The sequence below is a fragment of the Lepus europaeus genome, chromosome 1 (assembly GCF_033115175.1).
Source record: "Lepus europaeus isolate LE1 chromosome 1, mLepTim1.pri, whole genome shotgun sequence".
Taxonomy (NCBI): Eukaryota; Metazoa; Chordata; class Mammalia; order Lagomorpha; family Leporidae; genus Lepus; species Lepus europaeus.
In genome coordinates, this window is record NC_084827.1 from 32,054,213 (window position 1) to 32,077,490 (window position 23,278).

Here is a 23,278-nt window from a genome sequence, read left to right on the forward strand (position 1 = left end):
GACAAAAACTGATCAAAGAAGTTAAACCAACCTAGAGGTCATCCCATTTGGTCCTATTGTATCATTTCCTGTATACATTGCGAGACTCCATTTGCTGATATGTAATTCAGAAAGTTTGCATTCGGATTCCAGCAAAGACACACACAGTTGAGGCTAAGGGACACTCAGGGCCCTGCTAGCAGCACAAATGTTCCCAGAGAAAAGCCTATCAGAATGGATTTTGATGCACCCTCAAGTGGAAATAAAAGCAGAGAGGGAGAATGGGGCATGGTTTTCAGTTGCCATCTCATTAAGAAGTCAGGAACCACGGACCACGAACAGACTATAAGAAGCCTGTAAAAACGATCATCATAAAAACAACTTTGCTCTCGTTTTGGTTTCTTCTGCTCCATGTCTCTGCAGATTTGCATGGAACCCTTCAGATAAAAGAGGGCCTGAGTGCTTTTGCTTTTGTACAACAAAGCAAGGCAGAGTGGGGAAAGGAGCACCCTGTCTGGTATCAGGCCCAAAGATGCCAGAACTGCAAGAGTGGGTGGTGATGTGCTCACGCATCAGGCAGAGGAGTTGAGGGGGCAGGCAGAAGAAAGAGAGCATTGGGGTCACAGCATTTTGGCCCACAGGCCCTTCCTCCAACAGTCTCTATTATGCGCCCATGACTCATTCTGCCCCTATATTTCTTCCACATTCATCCTCCAATTCCTTCTACCCTTGAAGTCTAACCGCCACCTCTCCTTCCCATGAAACTGTCTGAGGTCCTGATTATGAAATTCACTAGGCACTTTTAAATCCTTATCTTACACTTCTTTGCTGCATTTCTGGCAACCTGGGGTTTGTAACAACTTACTTTGACCCATTTCTATTTCCCATGCCTACAGGTTCTTACACCTCTCATCTAATACTTATCACAACCTGGAGTCGCAGCTCAGCCAGGTCAAAATCTCTTAGTTCCCTCATCTATTGAATCAGAGTGTGCCACATAGTTCCTCTTGCATGCACCTCAGAATTACAATCCTGGGCTTCCCTGGCCCTCACAGCTGGGACCACTCTTTCTCCTCTGAACATGGGCAAAAGTTTATTTGTACCTATCATACCTCTCTCACACATTCATTCCAATCATTTGAGCATCTACTCCATCAAGGGCTGTGTCGGGGAAAGAAGAGATAAAGAGGTCACTAAGGCAGACGTGGCCTCTGTCCTCAAGAGCAGCACTACTGGATTGAAAAACGGGGTTCAACCTCATACTAGGAGCTTTCCTGAAGGGCAAGAGTCAAAAGCACAAAGTGGGTACAAAAAAATTTGCCAAAAGTTTAAGAAGCCCTGGTGCACCTAAACATTATCTCCCACCTGACTTTCCTCTTGGATAAAACTAGGAGCTTGCAGGAAGTCCACATGGGAAGATGCTTATTTTCACACGGGTGGGCAAAGCTTTAGGATTCTGAAAAGAGAAAATAAACTGTGTAAAGGACAGTGGTTTTTCTAAGGTATTGCACTGAGACTTTCAAATATAGCTACGTTTCACTTCTAAAATGGAATTCAAGTCTGTTTCTTTGATCTTTCTCATTTTTTGCTGAAGGAGAGTCAGATGTTCAGTAAGGTATGACTCATGGGCAAGGCTTTCAAAGGCGTGAGGACAAACAACCATTTTGGTTTAGAGCTCTAAAATACTCAAAGAATGCTAACATTGGAGCACCAGGAATGCAAACATCGAAAAAATAAATAAAAAGCACCCTCATGGGAGGAGATTTTTTAAATGGCCATATTCATGGTCATTGCTGCACTGGTTAAGGGACCACTAGCGACGGCTGCATCCCATATTGGAGTGCCTGGTTTGAGGCCCAGCTACTCTACTTCTGATCCAGCTTCCTGCCAGTGCTAACCCTGGGAGGCAGCAGGTGATGGCTCAAGTACTTGGGTTCCTGCCATCCACAGGGGAAACTTGGATTGAGTTCCCGGATCCTGGCTTCAGCCTAGCCTAGTCCTGGTTGTTGTGGGCAATCGGGAAGTAGACCAGCGGATGGGAGATCTCTTTCTGTCTCTCTGCCTTTCAAATAAATTAATTAAATTGTAAAGATGGCAAGGTTGGTAAAGTGGTCATTTTCTACTTGGACTGTTGGATTTGTAGTTTCTTGTTGGAAGTTTCCTTTTCATGAGAAGTTATCTAAAGCAAAATGTAAATGATTCCCAGAATGACAGAGTTGGATACTATGCTAGATAGAGTCTCTGAATTGGGGCAACCTGCTACGCCACATTAGTGCTGTCTGCCATTCATTTGGGAAGCTTCTTTTCACGCATTTGGCCTAGGAAGACATTCAGTTTGGGGGTGAAAAACAGAGCAATTTTGAACCCAAAATTCCATTTTCCAAGTCACTGACTGTGAGCGGTTCCTCTGGCCTGCTGAGATGAGTTCCATCAGCAAAGAGAACCTCGGCAGATCTGGGTTCCTGGCAAACAAAATGTAAATCTGTAGGTTTGACCTTGGGACACCAACATTTTGCAGGGTTGGAAGACACGGGAACACACAACTTGTTGCTGCAATACACAAAAGTTTATTTTTGACTTTTTTTTCTTCTTTTCTGAAGGCAAAATAAAATAGAACTGAACATGAATGAATTGTGTACAACCAAACAGCCTTTAATACGGAAGGGACAGTCCGTGAACACTCTGCCGTCTTGGGATGGCTTCCCCTCCCCGCCAGCCTCCCGCTCTCCCGCTGTCCATGAGGAGTGGGCACAGAAGAGAGGTGGCAGCCAGCGGGGCGAGGTGAGCGAGCGGCGTGGGCTCCCTCAGATCCGTGTGAGCTGGTGCCACAGGCTGGATGGGAGGATGCTCTCCACCTTCTCCATGACAAAGTTTAAGGGGGCAAACAAAGTGCTGAGGAACTGCAAAGAAACCAGAAAGACACAGCAGTCAGGGGTGACCTTGTCCACAAATATGCAATGCACCTCTCTGACCCACGTGTGCATCCCAAGTCTGTATTATGCAAGTCTCTGTAGGCTGCGATCTCATCTTGACCTTTATAGGAAGCACTGGTTGATGGGCAGAGCCACATTCCAGCCCCTGCCACCTGTCCCAGGAGGTAAGGGAGCAGTGTCTGCAGACACCTGGCCTGCAGTGGCCAGGTCGACCCGCTCAGCTTTGGGATATGTTGGCGGCCCGTGAAGATGACGGGTGTCATCAAACAGGCATGACAGATGGGTGGCAAGGTGGGCTGAAGACTTTGGAAAGACAACGACAATTTAGACCACCTGCCCATGCATCTGAGTTTAGCACTTTTAAGTGGAAGTGGCAATTTACAAAGTCAAGTTTGTTGTACGTAAATTGCTTTGGGATCCTGCTGTCTCTCAAACACCTGCCCTGCTTATTTCTGAACCAGCTGTGTGGCAGCAGGCACCCCAGGAGCTGCAGGGAAAGCAGCAGGGGTTATTCCAGGCAGGATGTGTCTTGTTGAAAAAGGTGCTCTGAGCCACCCTTCAGAGACCATCATTTGGCTACTAAATTCCTTCTTCTTTCCATGTAGAGAACAATGCTCATTAGGTATGGCTTTCAAGAGTCAACTTCTCTTGGTGGTAGGGGAGGTGGCCCCATCCCATTCAAGGAAGAGAAGGGTACATGGACGGTCTTCTTGCCCTCTGTTCAGAACCAAAGTATCCCACTCTGGTTCAACACGTGGTTCAACTGTCGAATCCTCTCTCCTAATCCCCTGCTCACAGCACAGCTTTGTCTATACCACCCAGAACTGCCCACAGGATAATACAGAGCGTGTGTATCACGTGCAGAGGGGATGTGGTTCTGTGATCAGACAAGTTCAGCGGAGAGTACACTAAATGATGCTATGTATGCTTGGTCACACATTCTTGGGTCCTCAAGAAGACGTATGGTGGGCAAGTTTCCCAAATTCACTGACTGCAGAATTTTTCTTTTTTCTTTTTTTAAAGACAAGTAGAACGCATACTGAGAAGGCCTGTAACACATTATAGCTTGATCACCAAGTTTGAGATTTGCATGAAGGAAACTCACGTTACTGTAAATTTGGAATCCATTTCCAATCTATCGTTTATATCAATTAAATATATTTACTCAGTAAGGCTCTTAAGCCCCGGGCAAGTGTAAGAGCCTGGAGGACAATGCCCCCACCTCCTTACCCTGGTGAAGAAGCTCAATCCCATTGGTGGAGGCAGCAGGGCCACTAAGACCTTGGCAGAGCCAAATAATATCCAGATTGGCCAAGCAGGATAGCCACACAGGACAGCAGCCCAAAGAAACTACCAGGAAGTTTCAGAAAAGGAATGTTGAAAAATGTAAGTGAGGCAACTGCAATAGATCCCAATGGATGGTTGGGGAATCAAGAGATAGAGATGGGGTACGGATGAAAAACATGAGCAGGGTGGGCCCTACAGGCTCAACAGACAGCCTCAACAGAAAAGGGGAAGCAAAGGAGATGACCAGCAGAGACAAAGTGGCTCTGCTTAGTTGATACACTTAGAGGTCGAGTTTAAGAGTGAGTCAGGAGGAGGCTGGGAGGGCCTTGACCAGGAGGCTGGGTTGCAGTTAAGGAGCAGACAGCCATGTCTGTGCTTGAGCAAAAGCAGGGAAGTCCTGTCCTCAGGCGAGTATTAAGTGTGTGGCCGTTTTTGATGTCCTTGGGATGCTCACCCAACTACCTATCTCTTTCCACATTTTAGAACTAGACTGGGTACCATTGATGAAGCAGTTGGGAGACAATGAGGGAGACAGTGAATCCAGAAATGAGTACTTACTGCCCCAGCTGCCTCTGAAAGTAGTCGTAAAATCCTGGTGATGTGAAGATAATGAATGTGGAACAAGCCTAGTGCTGAAATTTCCAACACGGTAACATTTTAAAATTAAGTATAAACATATATATATGTATATATATGAAGGTACTTCAAAAAGTTTGTAGAAGATGGAATTCAATGATTTATTTTGGTACAAAATTAAAAGAAATTGCATATTTTCTATGAACTTTTAAAAGACCTCATACACATAGATTTTAATTTTTTTACAGCAAAATAAAGCTATCTTTTAATTCCATTTCCCATGAACTTTTATCCCTTGTGTATATACATAGTTATGGATGTGTTGTATTACATGTCCCTTTCAAACACATACACACACATATAATTAGAAAATGACAAGGCTCAATAAACTACAGCATTTGCCCATAATACTCAATGCTATTAAGAGGAGATAAGTGCTTAAGTGGTCTGGATAAGCCAGAGATTCCAACAGGTGTTAGAAGATGGGGCTCAATAAACAAGGAGATACTGCTGGTGAAGTTATCGTATCCTAAAGACTTAACCAAAAACAGATTCAGAGCTGCTGAATTTGTGACAGAGTGGGGAAGAAACTGCTGAGTATGAGGCATGAGCCAGTGCAGTCAGAGGACAGGTGTCCCTCAAAGTCATCACACACTAGAATGTGGGGACATCAGGAGCCTCAACCTCAGGTGCAGAATGAATGGGAAGATGTTACAGGGTTAGTTCAAGATAAAGGCATTTTTTTCTTTATTTGCTTTGTTTGGGGCACTGACTTAACTTGAATTAAAAAATCTAGAGGAATGCTCCACTCTCTTTGACATCCATAACTTCCAGCTCTTCCCACGCTGCACAGTAAGACGCAACGGACTGTTCTGTCCTATATGACACTTGCTATTCTCAACAAGGTTTCACAAGAGAATTAAGTCCCAATGTCTAAAATGCATGGGATGCATTATGTCTCTCCTTCACATCTGGAATGCTCCATTCTTTGGGGGAATTGAGCAAGACTCTTTTGAACTCTATCCTAGAGAGCCTAATTTACTGTCTTGCAAATAATCCGCCTTTTTCCTAGCCCCGTCTTCCTCTCCATCCCACACCACGAGGAGGAAGCACACAAGGTAGTAGGGCATCTGAAGCTCCTCAACACTTACATTTGGTAACCGGATAAACATCCACGGCCTTCATCTGGTAGTATTTTTAAAAGTTTGAAGGAGCATGCCTTGTTTGCTATGCTTAGTTGTACTTTGTCACACATTTGAAAATTAGTCATTACAACTTTGCCTGAGACCCAACCAATACACACAGAGAAACGGCACTTACACTTCTGGACTTGGGGAGAAATTTATTGCCTGGAAAGTTAAGTCTGAATGAGCAACACCAGGCAACCCTGAAACAGCCCATCTATCTCAATGTCGAAAACTTCTGTTCAGAGGGCAGAGATACATGGTCAAATCTCTAACCAAAGCGCCCCATAATTCAATCAATGTCGTGTGGTGAGAAAAAGCAACTCAGCTAATAAAAAAGAGAGTGACACTTCAATCGCCTGATCCTCCTCTTCCTGAAACACCATCACTTAGAAGGAGGTCAGGGCTCCCAACAGGCTGCATGCATGTCCGGAATGCCTCTGCTTATCTGTATACGTTCCAGGTGCCCTGGTGCCATCAGACAATTGACATTTCACTGTAATCAATATCAGACTTCAAAGAAGTCAGGGCCTATAAGTGAAGATGAGAGTCAGAAGTCAGGGGGCTCAGTCTCCGGGAAGGAGAGAGACCAGAGGGAGAAGGACGGGGCCCTTGAGAGCAGAAGGTCAGACTGGGGACCTTCCTGCATTCTGTGAGGGGTGAGTTGGGCGTAACTTATTTATATGAGCAGCCTTATCTAGGTACCTAAACATTCAAGGAAGAGTTCCCTAAGTCATTGAAGTTGATCATGTGGGGGCGGGGCGGGGCGGCCGTCGAAACCTCTCCTTTGACTGTTTTCCAGTGGCTCTCCCGTCACTGTCAGCTTCCTTGCTGGCTGCAGACCAACGTGTAAACACGCTGCAGAGTTCCCAAGCTGCTCAGCCTGGCGGGTGGCAGTGCAATCTCCCTGTGTCTACTCCAAGTCATTATCCCAGGGACATTATCTCGGGAGAAGGCTGAGAAAATCATTTTCACAAGCTGCAAATGGCCTTTAGGGCAGCTGTGATAACCCGTGGGGTGCAGGGTGGGGGCTTCAGGATGGGCCTGATGCAGTGACAGGGAGGAGCATGCCGAGAAGATGCTGGGGGCGGGGCCGGGGTGTGGCTCGTCCCTCTCAGGCCATCCATCTTCCTTCCCCACCAAGTCTCACCAGACCTGTTGGAGACTGCTAGACCCTAAGAGATGAATGTGGGGCTCCAAACAGAGGTTCCAGAACAAGCCTACTTAAATGACCTTTGAAAATTCGGACAACTGATCAACCTACCCCACACAGAAACATGCAGACCCTAACGGCAAACGTATGTTTCATAAAAGCATTTGCTCCTGGAGTGAAAAACCAAAGGCTTGGAAATAGTAAACGAGGAGAGTGGCCTCTCGTTTAACCTCCATTACAAACGTGCCTATCCAGGACTCTGGAGAGAGGGCTGCACACCCACGAAGTTTTCTACTCACCAGCTGCCCTACCCCGACCTCCTTCCCCTCCTGGTGCTCTTGCTGCTTAAAGTCCCCAGCGATCAGTGATTTCATTCAGGGTGCTGGTTCTCAGCCCTGGTCACACAATCGGAGTCACTGCCGAGCCTCTGACAACTTAGGTGCCCAGGCTGTGCCCTGGCCAATCAAGTCTGAAGTGGGAGCAGGTATCAGTCACTGTGAAGTGCCCTCAGTGGCTCCAAGGTACAGCCAGACTGAAACCACTGTGTCCCGTGACGCTTTCCCCGAGCAGCTCTGCCAGCACACCGCACGGCTGCCAACGGTTGCTCAAAGGTTCGGCATTGTTGAGACCAATCACCAACCTCCGTCCTCAGAATCCCCTGGGCCTGGTTAGAAATACAGCTTCCTAGGGATTAACACCCAAGATTCTTATTTTCTGGTGGCATGGTCAGGTGAAATCTATGCACACTGGAGGCTGTGTACTTAACCGAAACTCCCAAGTACTACACCACTGTGGAACCAAAGGCATTCTTATTCAAATATGCTCTAAAACATGTGTAAGGGAGAAACAAGGTGGAACAGTAACTGTCTAACGTACATATATTCGTATTCACATTCCACTAAACTTACACTTTAACTTCAGAATTTTGGCAACTATTTTTACTCAGAGATCGGTAAGACAGTAGACGACAATAACAAACAGTGCAGACCCATTAACTAAGCAACATCCAAGGTGGCAATCTGGGTGATACTGAGGTTAGAAATCCACCACATACAGAAGACTTAGGGAAATTTAAAATATTCAGCCTGGACAAAAGAGAAGGGGGCTGTGAATAGATGAGCTGTCTTAAGAACTTCAAAGAGAAAGTTGAATTTTTTGGCAGAATAGAAATAATATGTAGAAATGTAAGAGAGGCAGATTTTAGTAGTATCATGAAGAATTCCAAGTAATTCAACAACGAAATGGGCTTTGCTGTTAAGTCAGTGAGCTCCCCATCACTGCAAGTATTCAAGATGGGTCTAGAAGGCCTCCACTGGACATTACTGTTGAAGGCAATTTAAGGTCCTTTCAACTCTAAGAGTCCATGACTCTAAGCACAAAAGAAGAGAAGGAATGGTGAACCTTATCTGATCTTGACATTGATTCTTTCTGCAGAGACCACTACCGTTCATTTATTGAATCATCATTTATTAAAAATCTATGTGCAAGGCACTGTGCAAAGCTTTGGGGATACAGAGATGAGGAAGACACAGTTCTGCTCTCAAGGAGCTCACATTCTATAGATGGACACACAAGTTTTCAACAATTATAATACATAGTATAATAAATGTGATAATATACGTATCCATGGAATACTGTGGGATCACACAGGGACACCTGACTCAGCTCAGGAGACATTTAAAGAAAGCTGAGTATGAAAGAATGAAGAGGTGTTAGTAGAGTGGATGAGATGGGGTGGTGACAATGAAGAGCATTCTATGCAAATAGCACGTGCAAAGGCACCGAGCTGTGCAAGCTCCTGGTGCATCTGAGGATGGTGAGTAATTCATATGGTCGAAGAGCAGTGTCAGTGCAAGAGTTGGGAGAGAAGAGGCTGAAGAGGCAAGCAAGGGCCAGATGATAAAGGGCCTTGGAGGCCATGCGAAAGATCTGGGACTTGATCCTGAAATGGGTGGGAAACCGTTGGAGAAATTCAAGCAGCGAAGTGACATGCTCAGATTTTCAATTTAGGAAGATCATTCTTCTGTCAGTATGGAAGAAAGACCTGCAAAGAATAAGTCTAGAAGCAGGGAGATCAGTTAAGACCATTGGGGGAGTCCAGGCAAGAAGTAACAAGGACCTAGCCTGAACGAGATGCAGTGGGGCAAGGAGGAGAAAAGGAAGAGGTAAATCACACTCGTCGGATGCCTAGTTGCTTAGGAGGTTAGAACTGACAGCTGGGAAGGCCGAGAGCGATGGGATGCAGGGATTGAGGGAGGGCAGAATTTGGGAGGCCTGCCGAGTTGCTGGCTTGAGTAATTGGCTGGATGGCAGGCCCACTGGTAGAGGTCAGGAATACGGGAGGAGGAACTGTTTTGGTGGTGGGGGGAGAAGGGTGATGAGTTCACTTTTGGAAATGTTGAGATTGAGGAGCCGGCGGAATTTCCAGTTCATCTTCAACACGCATGAAAATACTCTCGCAATTCCAGTCCCTGAACTCTGCCGAGCAGAAAATGTCAATCATCTGGAAAGGGATTAAATCAACCCAGCCACGTTAGAAATTATCATTGCTTAGTACACTCACCTTGAAATCTGATTGGAATTCCAGGGCAACAACTGTAACTCTCTGCCATATTCCTTCTGTTTGAAACTCATCTGTGGCCACATAGCACACTTACCCTCACTGCACAGCCAGGTTAAAATGGTCAGTATTCAACAAGGGGGCAAAGGCTCTCGGCTGTCCATACAGGTGGCTTTTCTTATTAACGCTCCTCTCTGCATCCCTCCTTATAGCCTCTTAATGGATTTGCTCATATCTAATTGTCATGAAGCATACCGCTGAATACTAGAAGCCTTCCGTGCCCTCTCAGTTCATCCTCCAAATAAGCTAAATGTTTGTGGCCATCTAAAAAAACTATTGAAATCACCTTTGAAAATATAAATCTCATCCTTCATGAAGGAACGACCCACAGTAGCCAAAGATTGGAAATAATGTCATTCAATTTAAACCAAACTGAACAACTTCCTACAAATTTTTCATCAGCTAACATTCTTTAAATTACTCCATCCATCCTTTTGGACCCTGAGCATTATTTAAGAAACTGCTGAGACCTGGTTTCATGAAATGAGGCAAGGCATGCATTAACAACTCCCATTTTATCTCTTGACCCTTAATTTTTTTATTCCATTGGTGATAACGAACATCGAACAGTGAGTAATGGATCTCTACGGGCTCATATACACGCCTGTGTGGCAATCCCCGATTTCGCCTATGCTGCCTCCTTTGGCTTTCCCTGTCTGTTCCCTGAGGCCTCCCTCTTGGCAAACACTCACAGCCTTTGCGAAGACTCCCATAAGTTCCGGGAACTGATGTGTCAGGAGAGCCAGCATGGCTGTGAAGGAACACAATCCAGCAGTAAAGAGAATGAAGAAGGGAAGCTCCTTCTTTGGGTAAACTGAGACTTCATGGAAAGCTGTGGAGTAGACCAAAGGGGAGATGTTAGAACTGTGAAATGCATGCCTGGGGAATTCCTATATGGTGGGGCTGACTCTTCGGAGATTTCATTTCCTGATGGAAATGAAAATGGTTGGATACTTGGCAAACCATAGCCATCAACTGACCCAGCTTTAGGCTACCTATCCGGTTCTCACAAGTCCACGGCCAACCTTCAGCACTCTAGCTAGAGGCTTGATAGGGATAATTTGTGATGTTGCACATGTATGGGCAAGAACAGTAGTGCCATCTATGCCTAATATACAATCTTTCTCCACGAATAAAACAACAAAACTTTATTCAAAACACATGCCCATTGTACAAAACCTAGAAAATACAAAACCAAGTATACTGGGGGAAAAAATCCCTGGTCTACATTTTTACCTTCCTGTATTTTGTCATGTCATTATAATGAGGTAATGCTAGTTTATCTTGTATTTTTTCCTGGCACACTCTAAAAATGTCAGTGGAGGTTACGCCCTGACAGAGACATTCAACAAGGACCTCACATGCTGGCCTATTCAACCTGCAAGGGTAAGGGTCAAGGCTGCTCAGGGTTATCTGGCCCAATTGAGGAGCCTCTTGATGATAAATATACTTCCAACAATCACCCAAAACAAAACAAAACAAAACAGGTGCTCTTTAGGGTGCCTTTCATGACTTTTAAACTTCAAACACTGGGTTTGAGGGAAATCAAAAAGCTATGGCACAAAAGCCATGAGGAGCAACTCCTCCTTTCTGCTCATTAAGTGGCTGCCTGTGACTGTAGTGTGCTGTGCTGTTTGTTGGCCAGAGGAGAAAGGGCCACCTGCTGGGGCCAGGCCCCACCTCCCCCCGGGGGGGGGGGGGGAGTGGCTGGGAAACGACAGGTGGGCACCATCCCCAGGCTAACCGAAAGCACCTGAGGGACCCACATTCCCCAGGAAATACAGGCTCCAACGGCCTTTCCTCCAACACGCAGCTCTCTTTAACTAGAGCCTTAACTAGTAACCCGTACTGCCCAGCACAGAGCAGACGGGATCCGGGAGGGACAAAGCACAGACCAGGATGCCTACTCGAATCTGGGTGAGGATTCAAACGCGGGATGGAACTGCCCTCAGAACTGAACGTGACCACAGTTGTCCTTTCCGTGTGCCAAATACAGGAAGCAACCTGCCTCACAGCCTCACCCTCAAGCCAGGAAGGATTGTGAGGGCCACAGACTTGCACCACTGCCTTCACTTACATACATGGGAGCCAGAATTTCCTACTTCAGGCTTCTAAAGATTATCCTTGCAGAGTTTCTTTTAAGAACTCTGTAATCTTGTTCTAATAGCTAATCTATCTCCATGGAAACTTCGTGGGACTCAATTAAAACATTTAAAAACACTGTGCTTTTCAGAAAACTGTCTTTCTTAGCAGAAAACTGAAACTTCAGCAGGGATCTCCCTGAAGAGGGAGTCAAAAGGTAAACTCTGGGCCCAAAGCAGGGATTTCGGAAAGGAAACATGATGTCGTGTGAGGCACCAGGCCTTTTTTACACTACAACCCGGCAATGAGGAGCAGCTCTCACATCCAGTCTGACTACCAACCCAACGAGGGAGGCATCTTCTGCTGCCTCAACCTGATGACAGCACATTAGTTTTGTACCCAGATGCTACCACTCTGGGGGTTTGGGACTGGCTCCAAACTGCTGGTGTCTGAATACTTACTGCGCTCGCAGGGCTCCAAAGTTCCACTGTTTCTCAGGGCAAAGTACTTACATATGTGATAGCTAATAGGTGTCCCTATAACTGGGGCTGGGCACAGGGAAGGGGTGGCAGGAGAGAGGACAGGGGACAGAGACCTAGCCCAAGTGTAGAGCTTATTATCTGAGGGAGAAAACTATGTCCTACGTCAGGGCCAGTGAAGAGTCTGGACCTGCGCCTTACACACAGTCTGATCTGATAATAACTATTTAGCCTGAACTGTCAAAACAATGTTGTATTACAGAAAACCAAAATAATATTTTCCACATGTGGTATGGGCCACTAGACTGCTAGCTTGTAAGGTTCTCGAGGGCAGGGTTTTCCTTGTGTGTGCTTTTACACAGTGCTGAGGCCGCACGTGTGCTCTGCACATGTTACGCCAACTCATTATGTGCAATACACGAGAGGCTCCACAGAAGCCCCTCCGGCCAAGAGCATTGCATCAGCGCAGGGAGCGCCCCCGCCCTGCCCCGTGACTCCGCCTCTGCTGGCCATGCCAGTGGCCTGGTGCTGCCCTCCCACCCCTGACTCATTTGCAGCTCCCTCTGAAGTCAGCGCTTCCTCTGCAAGCTCCAGGCAGTGCAGGCCACATCGGACCAGCTGGTGGGCCCTGGCAGAACCCTCCATGAGGGGCCAGCCCGGGGGCCATCTGCCCCAAACCCGGGGTCTCTGTGCTCAGGCCCATCAGTACACGGTGCCTCTTCCATCTCAATTTCAGTCTTTTGGCATCTTTCCCTTTGATGAATTTGGAGAGCTTGAAGCCAAACCCACTCACATAACTCACTTTAATACATATGCTATCAAACAAGGACAGGGGTTGGGAGGAAAGCAATAAAAGACAAAGAACATTATAGACATTCATCATTCCCACCTCTTCCCATTGCCCCCTCTGGCCACACCACCCTCACCGGCTGCAGAGAGGACTATGAGAGGTGAAACTTACATGGGAGCAGCTCCCGGTCTGCTGTTTCTGTACAGATAGGGTAAGGATAAAATAGGTGCCCCTTTTCCAAGGGATAAGGGATCATCCGAAAAGCTGAAAAAGAGAGACAAGGTGGTAGAAGTTCAGTGTTTGTCTCCCAACTTCCCCACTTCAAAAAGGGGCTTTTTCACATTTTTGTGATGGTGGAGGACACTCCTGCAAGGGAGGCGCTACTTACCCAGCCGAGCCCTGTGCCAGATAAAATGTCAGAGATACATTATGATGTATTACTCACACATTAATCTCACACTATATATTCTGGGCAAGCCTCGCAAAACTGGGTGGGGATAGGGGTGTAAAGGGGTAGGGAAGCCATCAATTTCAATGCCCAGGGTTTCATCATGTATAAAATATTATAAAAATGTTATAAGCACTAATTCAATATAGCTCAGCCAATGGTAATCACACAAACCTGGATTGAAATGCTTCCCCAAGAAGCGAATGTGGATTGACTTGTTGGAGCTTGTTACAGATGTACAAATATGAAAGGCATTCTACCATGTCTATTTTAAAAATATGTCTAAGTGGATTAGGACTGCAACCAAGATGGATAAAAACAAAAATGTAAAAATGCATGACTTGGGAGGTACTTCTAAACTTTATGAAACTTTTAAATCTTCAATATCATGTGGGAAAAAGTGGAGCTGGAGAGATTGATTATCTGTATCTTGATGATGTCAGGCCACCTAAACTCTGCTTTTGTGGCATCGGATGACATTAGCCCCACACTGAATTATGGCTTCCCAATCAATCCATCCCTCCCCATTATCAAGTGTGTTACTCTCCCTGTTACAATGTCATCAGCATGTTACTCTCACTGTTCCTATGAACAGGGCTCATGGAGGTCATTTTTCTTTAGCAGATGGACTTTTACTCCAGCACGCTATAGACATAAAATACAACAGCTATATCCTACACTAGAAATGTCAGATAACAGTCCTTGCCTTCTTCATAGGTGCCAGGGAGGGATGGTGGCAACACACACCAAGCTTTTTAGTTTTAAATGCTACATTTCAAGAGATTGTAGCCACATCCTCAGATGTGTGATTACCAAAGCCTTCTCAAAATGCTGTCAATGTACATGTTTATCTTTTGCATACTTATTTCAAACAGGAATCAGAAACAAAGAACGTTCTCTCTCACAAAAAAAAAAAAAAAAATGACAAGGTTCTGTTGTACCCAGCATCGGTGCACATATGGTATTTATTCTAGTGTCTGAATATTATTTAAAAGTAAAAACATTATGTATGTGATTCCAGCATTTGGAATGCAGTCAATCTACACCACAGTGGTATCACTCTGAGGTTACAGCACATTGCCACGGAGACTATAAATCACTATAAATGTGGGATTAGAGCAGAGCCAGTGTGCTGGCAGTTTGCTGAGGTAAAAATGTTATCAATTTTCTCGTAACAGAAACCTCTTAAACAGAGATTAAAACATTAAAAAACGCCCCAGACTTTAACTCTTCTTAAAACGAAAGGCTCACCCTAGTTGAATCAGGCCTTTTCTTTGACGCAAACTAAAATGACTTTTGCCCACTAGAACAAGCAAGAGGAGGTTCCTTGTGCACATTGTTAACACACAGAGCTCACTTGAAGGAACCAATATCTCTTTCAACAGAACCAGACTTTCAAGAGGATTGGGGGGAAAGCATAAAGACCTTTCAGTGCCTCTATAAGGTACACCAGAATCTCTTCTAAGAAGCATTGACTTTAAATTTAAACTATAATGTGGCAGGATTTTCATAGCATTTCCCATAAATGATGCTGCTATAAAAGCTCTAAAAAATGTGGGAAAACCTACATTTAAAAAAAAAAAAAAAGAAAGAAAGAAAGAAATCCAGATTCTCCATGTGCAACCAGGCTGGCATAATTAAGAATCTGTTCAGGTTCTTATGATATAAATAAACCCTTAGTTTTCAAGGTGGCTATAAATTTGAATGCTAAATTTTATTCAAAATTGAAGTTGGTTCGCACTTCAGGGAGCAATTTTTGCAGTGAAATATAGGTGTACATGATCTTGTGAGTGTTCAACCATGGAAATCTAATGGTTGGTTGGTGTCTTTTCAGTCAGATGAGGTTCTTTACATCAGTACTTGGCGTGCATACAGAATTTTGTGCATCAAGTTTGTCTTTTTCTTTTTTAGTTGGTTTTAGTCTTTATTAAAAAGAATGAAGACATGGGTTATATACAACTTTTAAAATATACATATATGCATATATATAAAATATGCTTCCTGAGTTGCCCTACTTCCCACCCCCAAGATAGCGAAGATGCTTACAGAGCTCTTCAAATCTCTTTGTCACGTCATTGTCATTTACACTGAGCTTATGAAAATAATATTAAGGCTTCTGGCTTCACTAAAATCAAGTATAATTTCTGCTTGCAATTTTATCCCTTGCCCACCCTGCTGTGCAAGGTCTAGCAAAGTGTGAGATATGGAGGTCTAGAGAGAGCCAGAAAGAGGCACTGCATAAACCTGGCCATTCCACCTCCCACCTCCAGGTCTCTTTCACTATAAACACACATGACTTCTCCAAGAGAGCCTCGTGCCTTTAGCCAATGTCCAGAAATTTTGCAAGTGCAACTACTAACACTGTGATTTGGTAGTACAAATAAGAATGCAAAAAGGTCATTTGAACAGATCTATTTTATGAATGGCTACAGACTCAAAATCTTTGAGAAAACGCACACTTCAGAGAAATTAAAAATATACCTGTATTTGGATAAAAATGACCAAAAAAGCTTGGCCACTCAGAATTAATGCATGCTTTACCAATGACATTTGTGTACTCCCTTCTGTGTGCTATCTCCTCCACCGTCCCGATTTCATTTGTGCCTTGGAGGGTCAAAACTAAACTGGGACTTAGTTCATGAACACCTTACACGATCAAGTGTGAGATAAGACACTGCCTTCTTCCATCCCTAACCAGACCTACGTTCTAAGTTCCACACAGAGGCTTTCCACTGATACTAGGGAAAGAGTTGATAGAACCAAAGAATGGACTGAAGGATTAACAAGCTAATTCCTAATTTTTTCAAAGACTCCTGATAACCTCTCACCCACCTATTAAAAAGAGAGCACGTAGGGGGTACTTTTTGTCTACACTGCCTTTTCAAAGAATATCTTGGAGAACTTTATTCATACTATTTACAACAGAGTGACATGACTTTGAATCCCAGCTCTCTTAGAAACAGTCACTCATCAACTTGTGAGTGCCTTCTAATGTAATAAGGATACAAAGATGAGCCCAGCACACACTGCCCCTGCACCCAGGTGGGAAACATGATCCGATAATCCTAAAAGTATAAAAGTTCCCACTGTGCTAAATGCCTGTCTTGAAGGAGAGATTCTTAATGGTGTGTTCATTTAACAAAGGAGCTGCAGAGGTGACATCAAAGGATGAGCAGGACCTACGCTAAATGCTAATGCCATGAACCTCATAAGGTTGGTAAAACTGGATTGAGTGTGACAGCAGAGGTCAAAGTGTCTACACACGGTATCTGGCTGCTCAGGAGAGGTTGGGTTCCTCCTTAACTGGCTTCTGTTTCCATGGAACCTCAAGCTCCTACATTCTCTATCAGGTCACGCTCTAGCATATGTAAAAATGCTGCTTTTTTGGTTAGTAATTAGAAGTGCAAATGGTGGAACAGAAAATTATCATCAAAATTCAAATTTGATGTTCTCACTTTTCACTGCAATGTAGGTAACCAGCAGGAAGGCCATCTGTCTTTTGTGAATCATTTTAAAGAAAATTCAAAAGTCAAAAGCCTGGGTGATGATCCACATTTTTTTTTCACTGTCTAGTTGCACAGCCTTGGGAAAACAACCTTCTGTCTCTCTCTCTCTATATATATATATATAGGTTTTTTAAAAATTTTTTTTATTTATTTATTTGAGAGGCAGAGTTACAGACAGAGGAAGAGACAGTGAGAAAGGTCTTCCATTTGCTGGTTCACTCCCAGTGGCTGCAAGGGCTGGAGCTGAGCCAATCTGAAGCCAGAAGCCAGAAGCTTCTTCCAGGTCTCTCACATGGGTGCAGGGGCCCAAGCACTTGGGTCATCTTCTACTGCTTTCCTAGACCATAGCAGAGAGCTGGATCAGAAGAGGAGCAACTGGGACACAAACCAGTGCCCATATGGGATGCTGGTGCTGCAGGCAGACGCTTAGCCTACTACGCCACAGCACCAGCCCTAACCTTCTCTTGACTAGATTAAATTCCAATTCTGAGAAGAAATCCTAAGGTTTTATTGCCAAGTCACTAACTTGCCAGTGATCTTCAACATGCTAACACATTGCCCCTGCTTTCTTGATAGTACTGGCTGTAACCTCCCTCTCTTCCTCTTATTCAGCATACACACACACACATACATATATGCTGAATATATATATATATATATATATATATATATATATATCTACACATACACAAAAATTAATGTTTCTCCCAAAACACTTCTGAGCCTCATTCACCTTGGTATTTGCAACACAATGGTTGGTATCAGAGAGGGACTCTACATTTGTTGAATAAAATATAGTACACAATCACTTGTTGAATAAAATATAGTACACAATCCCTTTATTAACTCAGGTGGATCCAAATTACAGCCAGTCACCCAGACCCAATAAATAAACAGAGTAAGCAGGCTCTGCTGGGCAGTAGGTGGGGAAGCATATGATATCTGGATACTAGCTTTTAAGATAAGTTAGCTATGATCAGGGTCAAGCTCTCTCTGAAATTATAACATTTGGCTTTGAATCCATTGAAGAGGTGGAAGTGGGATCTTGCTTTAGTAGTTCAAAAGGTGCCAGCCTTATGGAGGAAAGGTTTGGTCAGAGGAAACGACTAAGAACCACATCTTACAGTGAGGAACACTTGCCATTAGGTTCAAAGAGAATAAATTAGAATCACAATCTCATCCTATGCTTCAACAATGGGCCGTTTTCTCTTCTCAAAGGAAATATTCTGCCTAGTCCCCCTAAAAAAAATGCCACCTTCAAATCTTATACATTATTTAGTGGATTCTTTGGGGAAAACGTGTCTCCAGAAAGAAAATAAAGAGCCTTACTTGGTAGGTGGAGAAAACTGAAACAAAGACAGGCTAAGTGATTTACCCCATGGCACACTGGTCTTCTGATACATAGAACTAGAAAGTTAAAGTTTACAGTCACAGGAGACAGCACTGATTGATAACATAAATGCAGCCAGAACAGAGGCTTGTACAGTACAAGGTAGGAGGGAGATAAGGCCACGTCAGTATTTATTACAGGTAAAGCAGGGCTGTGCCATTTAAGGTAGGGCCCCATCAGGCACAACATCAGTATAAATAAGACCCAGATCAAATGAGGCTTTCCACCCAGATATGTTTTTTATACTCAGCTCATATGTGTAGTAGTGTATATGAGGATAACCAGAAACTATAGTGTTTAAAATAAGTATAATTCAGATAAGGTGGCAGCTGTGTAATGAACTAAGAAACATATTATAAAACCTTGTAAATTAAGACTTTTCCCCTTTCTTAATTATCTTGACTTTGAGGAACATATTGTTTAATCTCAAGGGCTGGGACAGTGATGAATCAAACATTTTGGAAACCTTTGAAATGCTGATGTATTTGAGGTTGAGGATTCAAGTTTTTTTTTTTTTTATAAACCACCATATGTTTCAAACCCAAACAATCTCTGCCATGCATCAGCTAGACTTCAGGGTTTTATCAAAAAAGGGAGATTTTTCAGCTTGATTGGTGGAAAACTCAGTTCCACAAGATGACTAATGTGTCAACATAATAAATTCATTAACAAGCAAAACAAAATGTTTCCACCCCTTCCCCCTAAGCAATACTTTTTGACAGAACCAAGAATCTTTTTTTAATCTCCAAAAGCTAGATTGAATAATAATCATTCACAACATGGAACCTGGTGAAATTAGGTACTATTACCTTCATCCCTGAATGTTTTTTCAAGTGAAAAAAGGAAGTTGGAAAACAGCTAGGGAATGGTCTTAAATTCAGAATGAAGAAAAAAAAAATGATTCAATGGAGAAAACCATGAGGCTGGAGATGTCAAAAGGCACCACCAAGTGGTAGACTGCGGGAAGTGCAGCCTATTCTGCTTAGGCCCAGGCTGCCCAACTGGGGCCATGAATTTGAACCAGAACTGGGAAACCTGCCCTTAAGCCACCAACCTGGGGAGGACACAGCATTCAAAGTTTCCAAAACCCAGATCAGTTATGTAAAAACTGCTCCAAATAGCTGGGTCAGAATTCTAACCCAAGTCCTCTGATTTGAAATCCAGGGCTCTGAACCTCCGTTTAATTCAACTTAGAATGGACACAGATTACAAATGATTTCAAAAGATTGAATGCAGTTTTTGGGTTTGGAGTGGTGATTCTTCTAAATTACATGACATTTTTTTAAAACTTTTATTTAATAAATATGAATTTCCAAAGTACAACTTTAGGATTATAGCAGTTTTTCCCCTCATAATCTCCATCCCATCTCCCGCACCCTCTCCCATCCCATTCACATCAAGATTTTCAATTATCTTTATATACAGAAGATCAACTTAGTATATACGAAGTAAAGATTTCAACAGTTTGCACCCACACAAATACACAAAGGATAAAGTACTGTTTGAGTACTAGTTTTACTGTTTATTTACATAGTAAAACACATTAAGGACAGAGATCCTACATGGGGAGTAAGTGCACAGTGACTCCTGTTGTTGATTTAACAATGACACTCTATTTTTAAGTTTATTTCTTTATTTTTTGGGGCAGTTAGACACTGAGAGAGAGAGAGGGAGAAAGGTCTTCCTTGTTCCATTGGTTCACCCCCCAAATGGTTCCTATGGCCGGCGCACTACACTGATCCGAAGCCAGGAGCCAGGTGCTTCCTCCTGGTCTCCCATGCAGGTGCAGGACCCAAGCACTTGGGCCATCCTCCACTGCCTTCCCAGGCCACAGAAGAGAGCTGGACTGGAAGAGGAGAAACTGGGACCGAATTCGGTGCCCCAACCGGGACTAGAACCTGGGGTGCCGGCACCGCAGGTGGAGGATTAGCCAAGTGAGCCGTAGCAACGGCCACAATTGACACTCTTATTTATGGTGTCAGTAATCACCTGAGGCTCTTGTCATGGGCTGCCAAAGCTATGGAAGCCTCTTGAGTTCGCCAACTCCAATCTTATTTAGACAAGGTCATAGTCAAAGTGGAAGTTCTCTCCTCCCTTCAGAGAAAGGTACCTCCTTCTTTGATGGCCTGTTCTTTTCACTGGGATCTCACTCACAGAGATCTTTCATTTAGGTTTTTTTTTTTTTTTTTTTTGCCAGAGTGCCTTGGTTTTCCGTTCCTGAAATACTCACTCTCATGGGTTTTTAGCCAGATCCGAATGCCTTAAGGGCTGATTCTGAGGCCAGAGTGCTGTTTAGGACATCTGCCATTCTATGAGTACATGACATATTTATAGCTTTGCTTTTATTTTAAGATTTATCTTATTTATTTGAAAGACAGAGTTACGGTGAGAGAGGAGGGGGAGATATCTTCCATCCCCTGCTTCACTCTCCAAATGCAGCAACTGCTAGAGCTGGGCCAGGCTGAAGCCAGGAACCAGGAGCTTCTTCCAGGTCTCCCATGTGGGTGCAGGGGCTCAAGCACTTGGGCCATCTTCTGCTGCTTTCCCAGGTGCATTAGCAGGGAGCTGGATCAGAAGTTGAGCAGCCAAGACTTGAACTGGCACCCACATGGGACGCTGGTGTAGTAGGTGGAGACTTTACCTGCTACACCACAAAGCTGGCCCCAGCTTTGTTTTTAAAAGAATCAAATTAATCTGTAATGAAATATAGTTTTATCTAAATACAGGTATTTACATTTATTGTAAATAGAAAATATGATTGTGCCTGCTGTAGAAAATTTGAGAAATACAAATAGGAAGAAAAAAATGACTTAAAATACACAATTCACTAGTAACTGCTTAAAACAGGTGTATTTATTACTAGTCTGTTTTCTTTGTTTATACATACATATCATTTATTTTATGAAATTGATCTCATTCTATATATAAAATGCATAAATCAATACTAAACAACCAAATACAATTTTAAACTCAACAATTAACTTTCTAAACACCAGGAAGGGACCAGGTGTAAAAAGTATACCTTAGCATGTAAGCAATGATGTCAACTTAAATTGTGGCCTTCTGAGCCCATGTTTCAGGGATGACTGATCCTCTTGTCCTTCCTCAAGTCAGTGGAGTGAAGGAAAAGGGCCCTTGAATTTGCATCCTGGCTCCAGCACCCAGGGCTGCAGGACCTTCAGCGGTCACTCTCTAGTCTCCATGAATCTGATTCCTCTTCTGAAGCTCTGAGATGGCCATCCCTGTCCTGACTACCTCAGAACATTACCAGGAGGAGGAAGTGAAAGGATATAAATACAAGCCTCTGTAAATTACCCACTTACACAAATGCTCTTCAAGGTTCTTGGCATTCTTAAGCATTTGGTATATAGTAGTAATAAGCACTCCCAAAGTTCTCTTTTCTCAAGTTCAATGTCATGGCTCCCTTTCAAAAAGTAGAATGGCGTTATAACAGATTTTGCATGGGATCGCAGTTACCTGATTTCCATGACTACTTTCCCAGAATGGTTCCTCTTTTACTGCAAGGATCCAATGTAGAATTTCCTTTCCAGTAGGTACCTGATGGCCTTGCCATACTGTTCTGCGTCTAGAAATCCACCTTTCTCCGTGTCCTGATGGAGGCTTCTGCCAATCTAATCTCAGGTGACTACATCTCCCAGTGCTACTCCCCTGCTTGAGCTGACCTCTCCCTGTGGCACTCCATGTTTTTCTCAGTCTCCTTGTGTTCCTCGGGCGATTCTGGGCATCTCCCATTGTTATCTGATTATTAATTTCCAAACACAAGTTCCAGTCATTCCTTACAGGACTTTTATTGTTTTACAGTGATGCTTCCCTCAACACCAAGTCTTTACCACCCCCTTGCCCTCCCCTTTCCATGTCCTTACTATAGAGACTGGTGAATTTCTTATTAGAGCAACTTCCATTACGCTTTCCAAAATTCTCATCTACCAGTATGTTCGTATGTGGTAAGCCAACGTGTCTATTTAAGTTTTCCACAACCAGCGCTCAGTGAGGCCTCTCATATTCAGCTCTGCTGGACTTGTTGGTTTCTTTCTCATACTTAAGTAAAAATTTCTCTTGTCTCTTCCTGAGAAAACACCTTACACGCAGCAGTAAATGCAAGCCAGAGGGGACTGTGCACATGCGCAGTGGAGTTTGTTACATCGTAACACAGCCACTCTCAGTTGCTGGTGCATAACCAGACTGCTGCAGTGTATATTACACTTACTAAGTAGCAGTGGAGGCACCAATCAAATCAGCATTCTTCAAATTATAAAGAGTAAATTACATAAGGGCACCTGCTATTAATTCTCTAGAGAGACATTCTCAATACAACCAAAACAACTTTCAGACAACTTTGAGTCTCATCGCTGTCAACTTGGAGTTACCCCATTCTGTCTTGCTCCCCCTCCCCTCCCTTCCTGAACCAACTTGGATTCCTGTTGGGTTAGGGAAGGGCAGGAAAAGGGAGGAGCTGAAGATTATCAAAATGAAAATGGAAGCAGCAGAGATAAACAGAGAAATGAATTAGACAGACACTTGTTTGTGGGGCTGCTCAGAGTAGGGGTGAACTGGGAAAAAATTATCAGAAGACTCTAATATTTACTGTTTTGTTTCCTTGTGAAAGGAAAAAAAAGCCCATATTTTTGTCATATTTGTTTGGTTTAAATTAATATTAGCAGAATTTAAATGCATATGATACCTAATAATCTACTGTGTTTTTAACCATTTTATATTTTCTCAAACACCCCCACTACTCATTATTTCTTCACACATGACTTTGCTTATAACACTGTCCTGGTTCTTTAAGGCTTAGCTCAGATCTCGTTTGATTCAAAATTGCCCATGCCA

The 23,278-nt window shown here is 43.7% G+C and overlaps 1 protein-coding gene across 4 annotated transcripts in view; it reads right to left on the bottom strand.

The window, feature by feature from the left end:
• Positions 1-2,531: 2,531 nt before the first annotated feature.
• The window catches only part of ST7 (suppression of tumorigenicity 7), a 300,729-nt gene continuing 279,982 nt past the window's right edge, over positions 2,532-23,278 (bottom strand). For 2 of the 4 annotated variants that reach the window (XM_062207690.1, XM_062207863.1), the window contains 3 exons: positions 13,255-13,347; positions 10,425-10,564; positions 2,532-2,879 (listed from right to left, as the gene is read on the bottom strand). In XM_062207690.1, coding sequence (XP_062063674.1) covers positions 2,784-2,879; positions 10,425-10,564; positions 13,255-13,347 — 329 coding nt within the window. In that variant the 3' untranslated portion in view covers positions 2,532-2,783. Of the gene's footprint in view, positions 2,880-4,996; positions 9,616-10,424; positions 10,565-13,254; positions 13,348-23,278 lie in introns of those variants that run through there. The other 2 variants (XM_062207599.1, XM_062207776.1) reach the window with 1 other exon arrangement.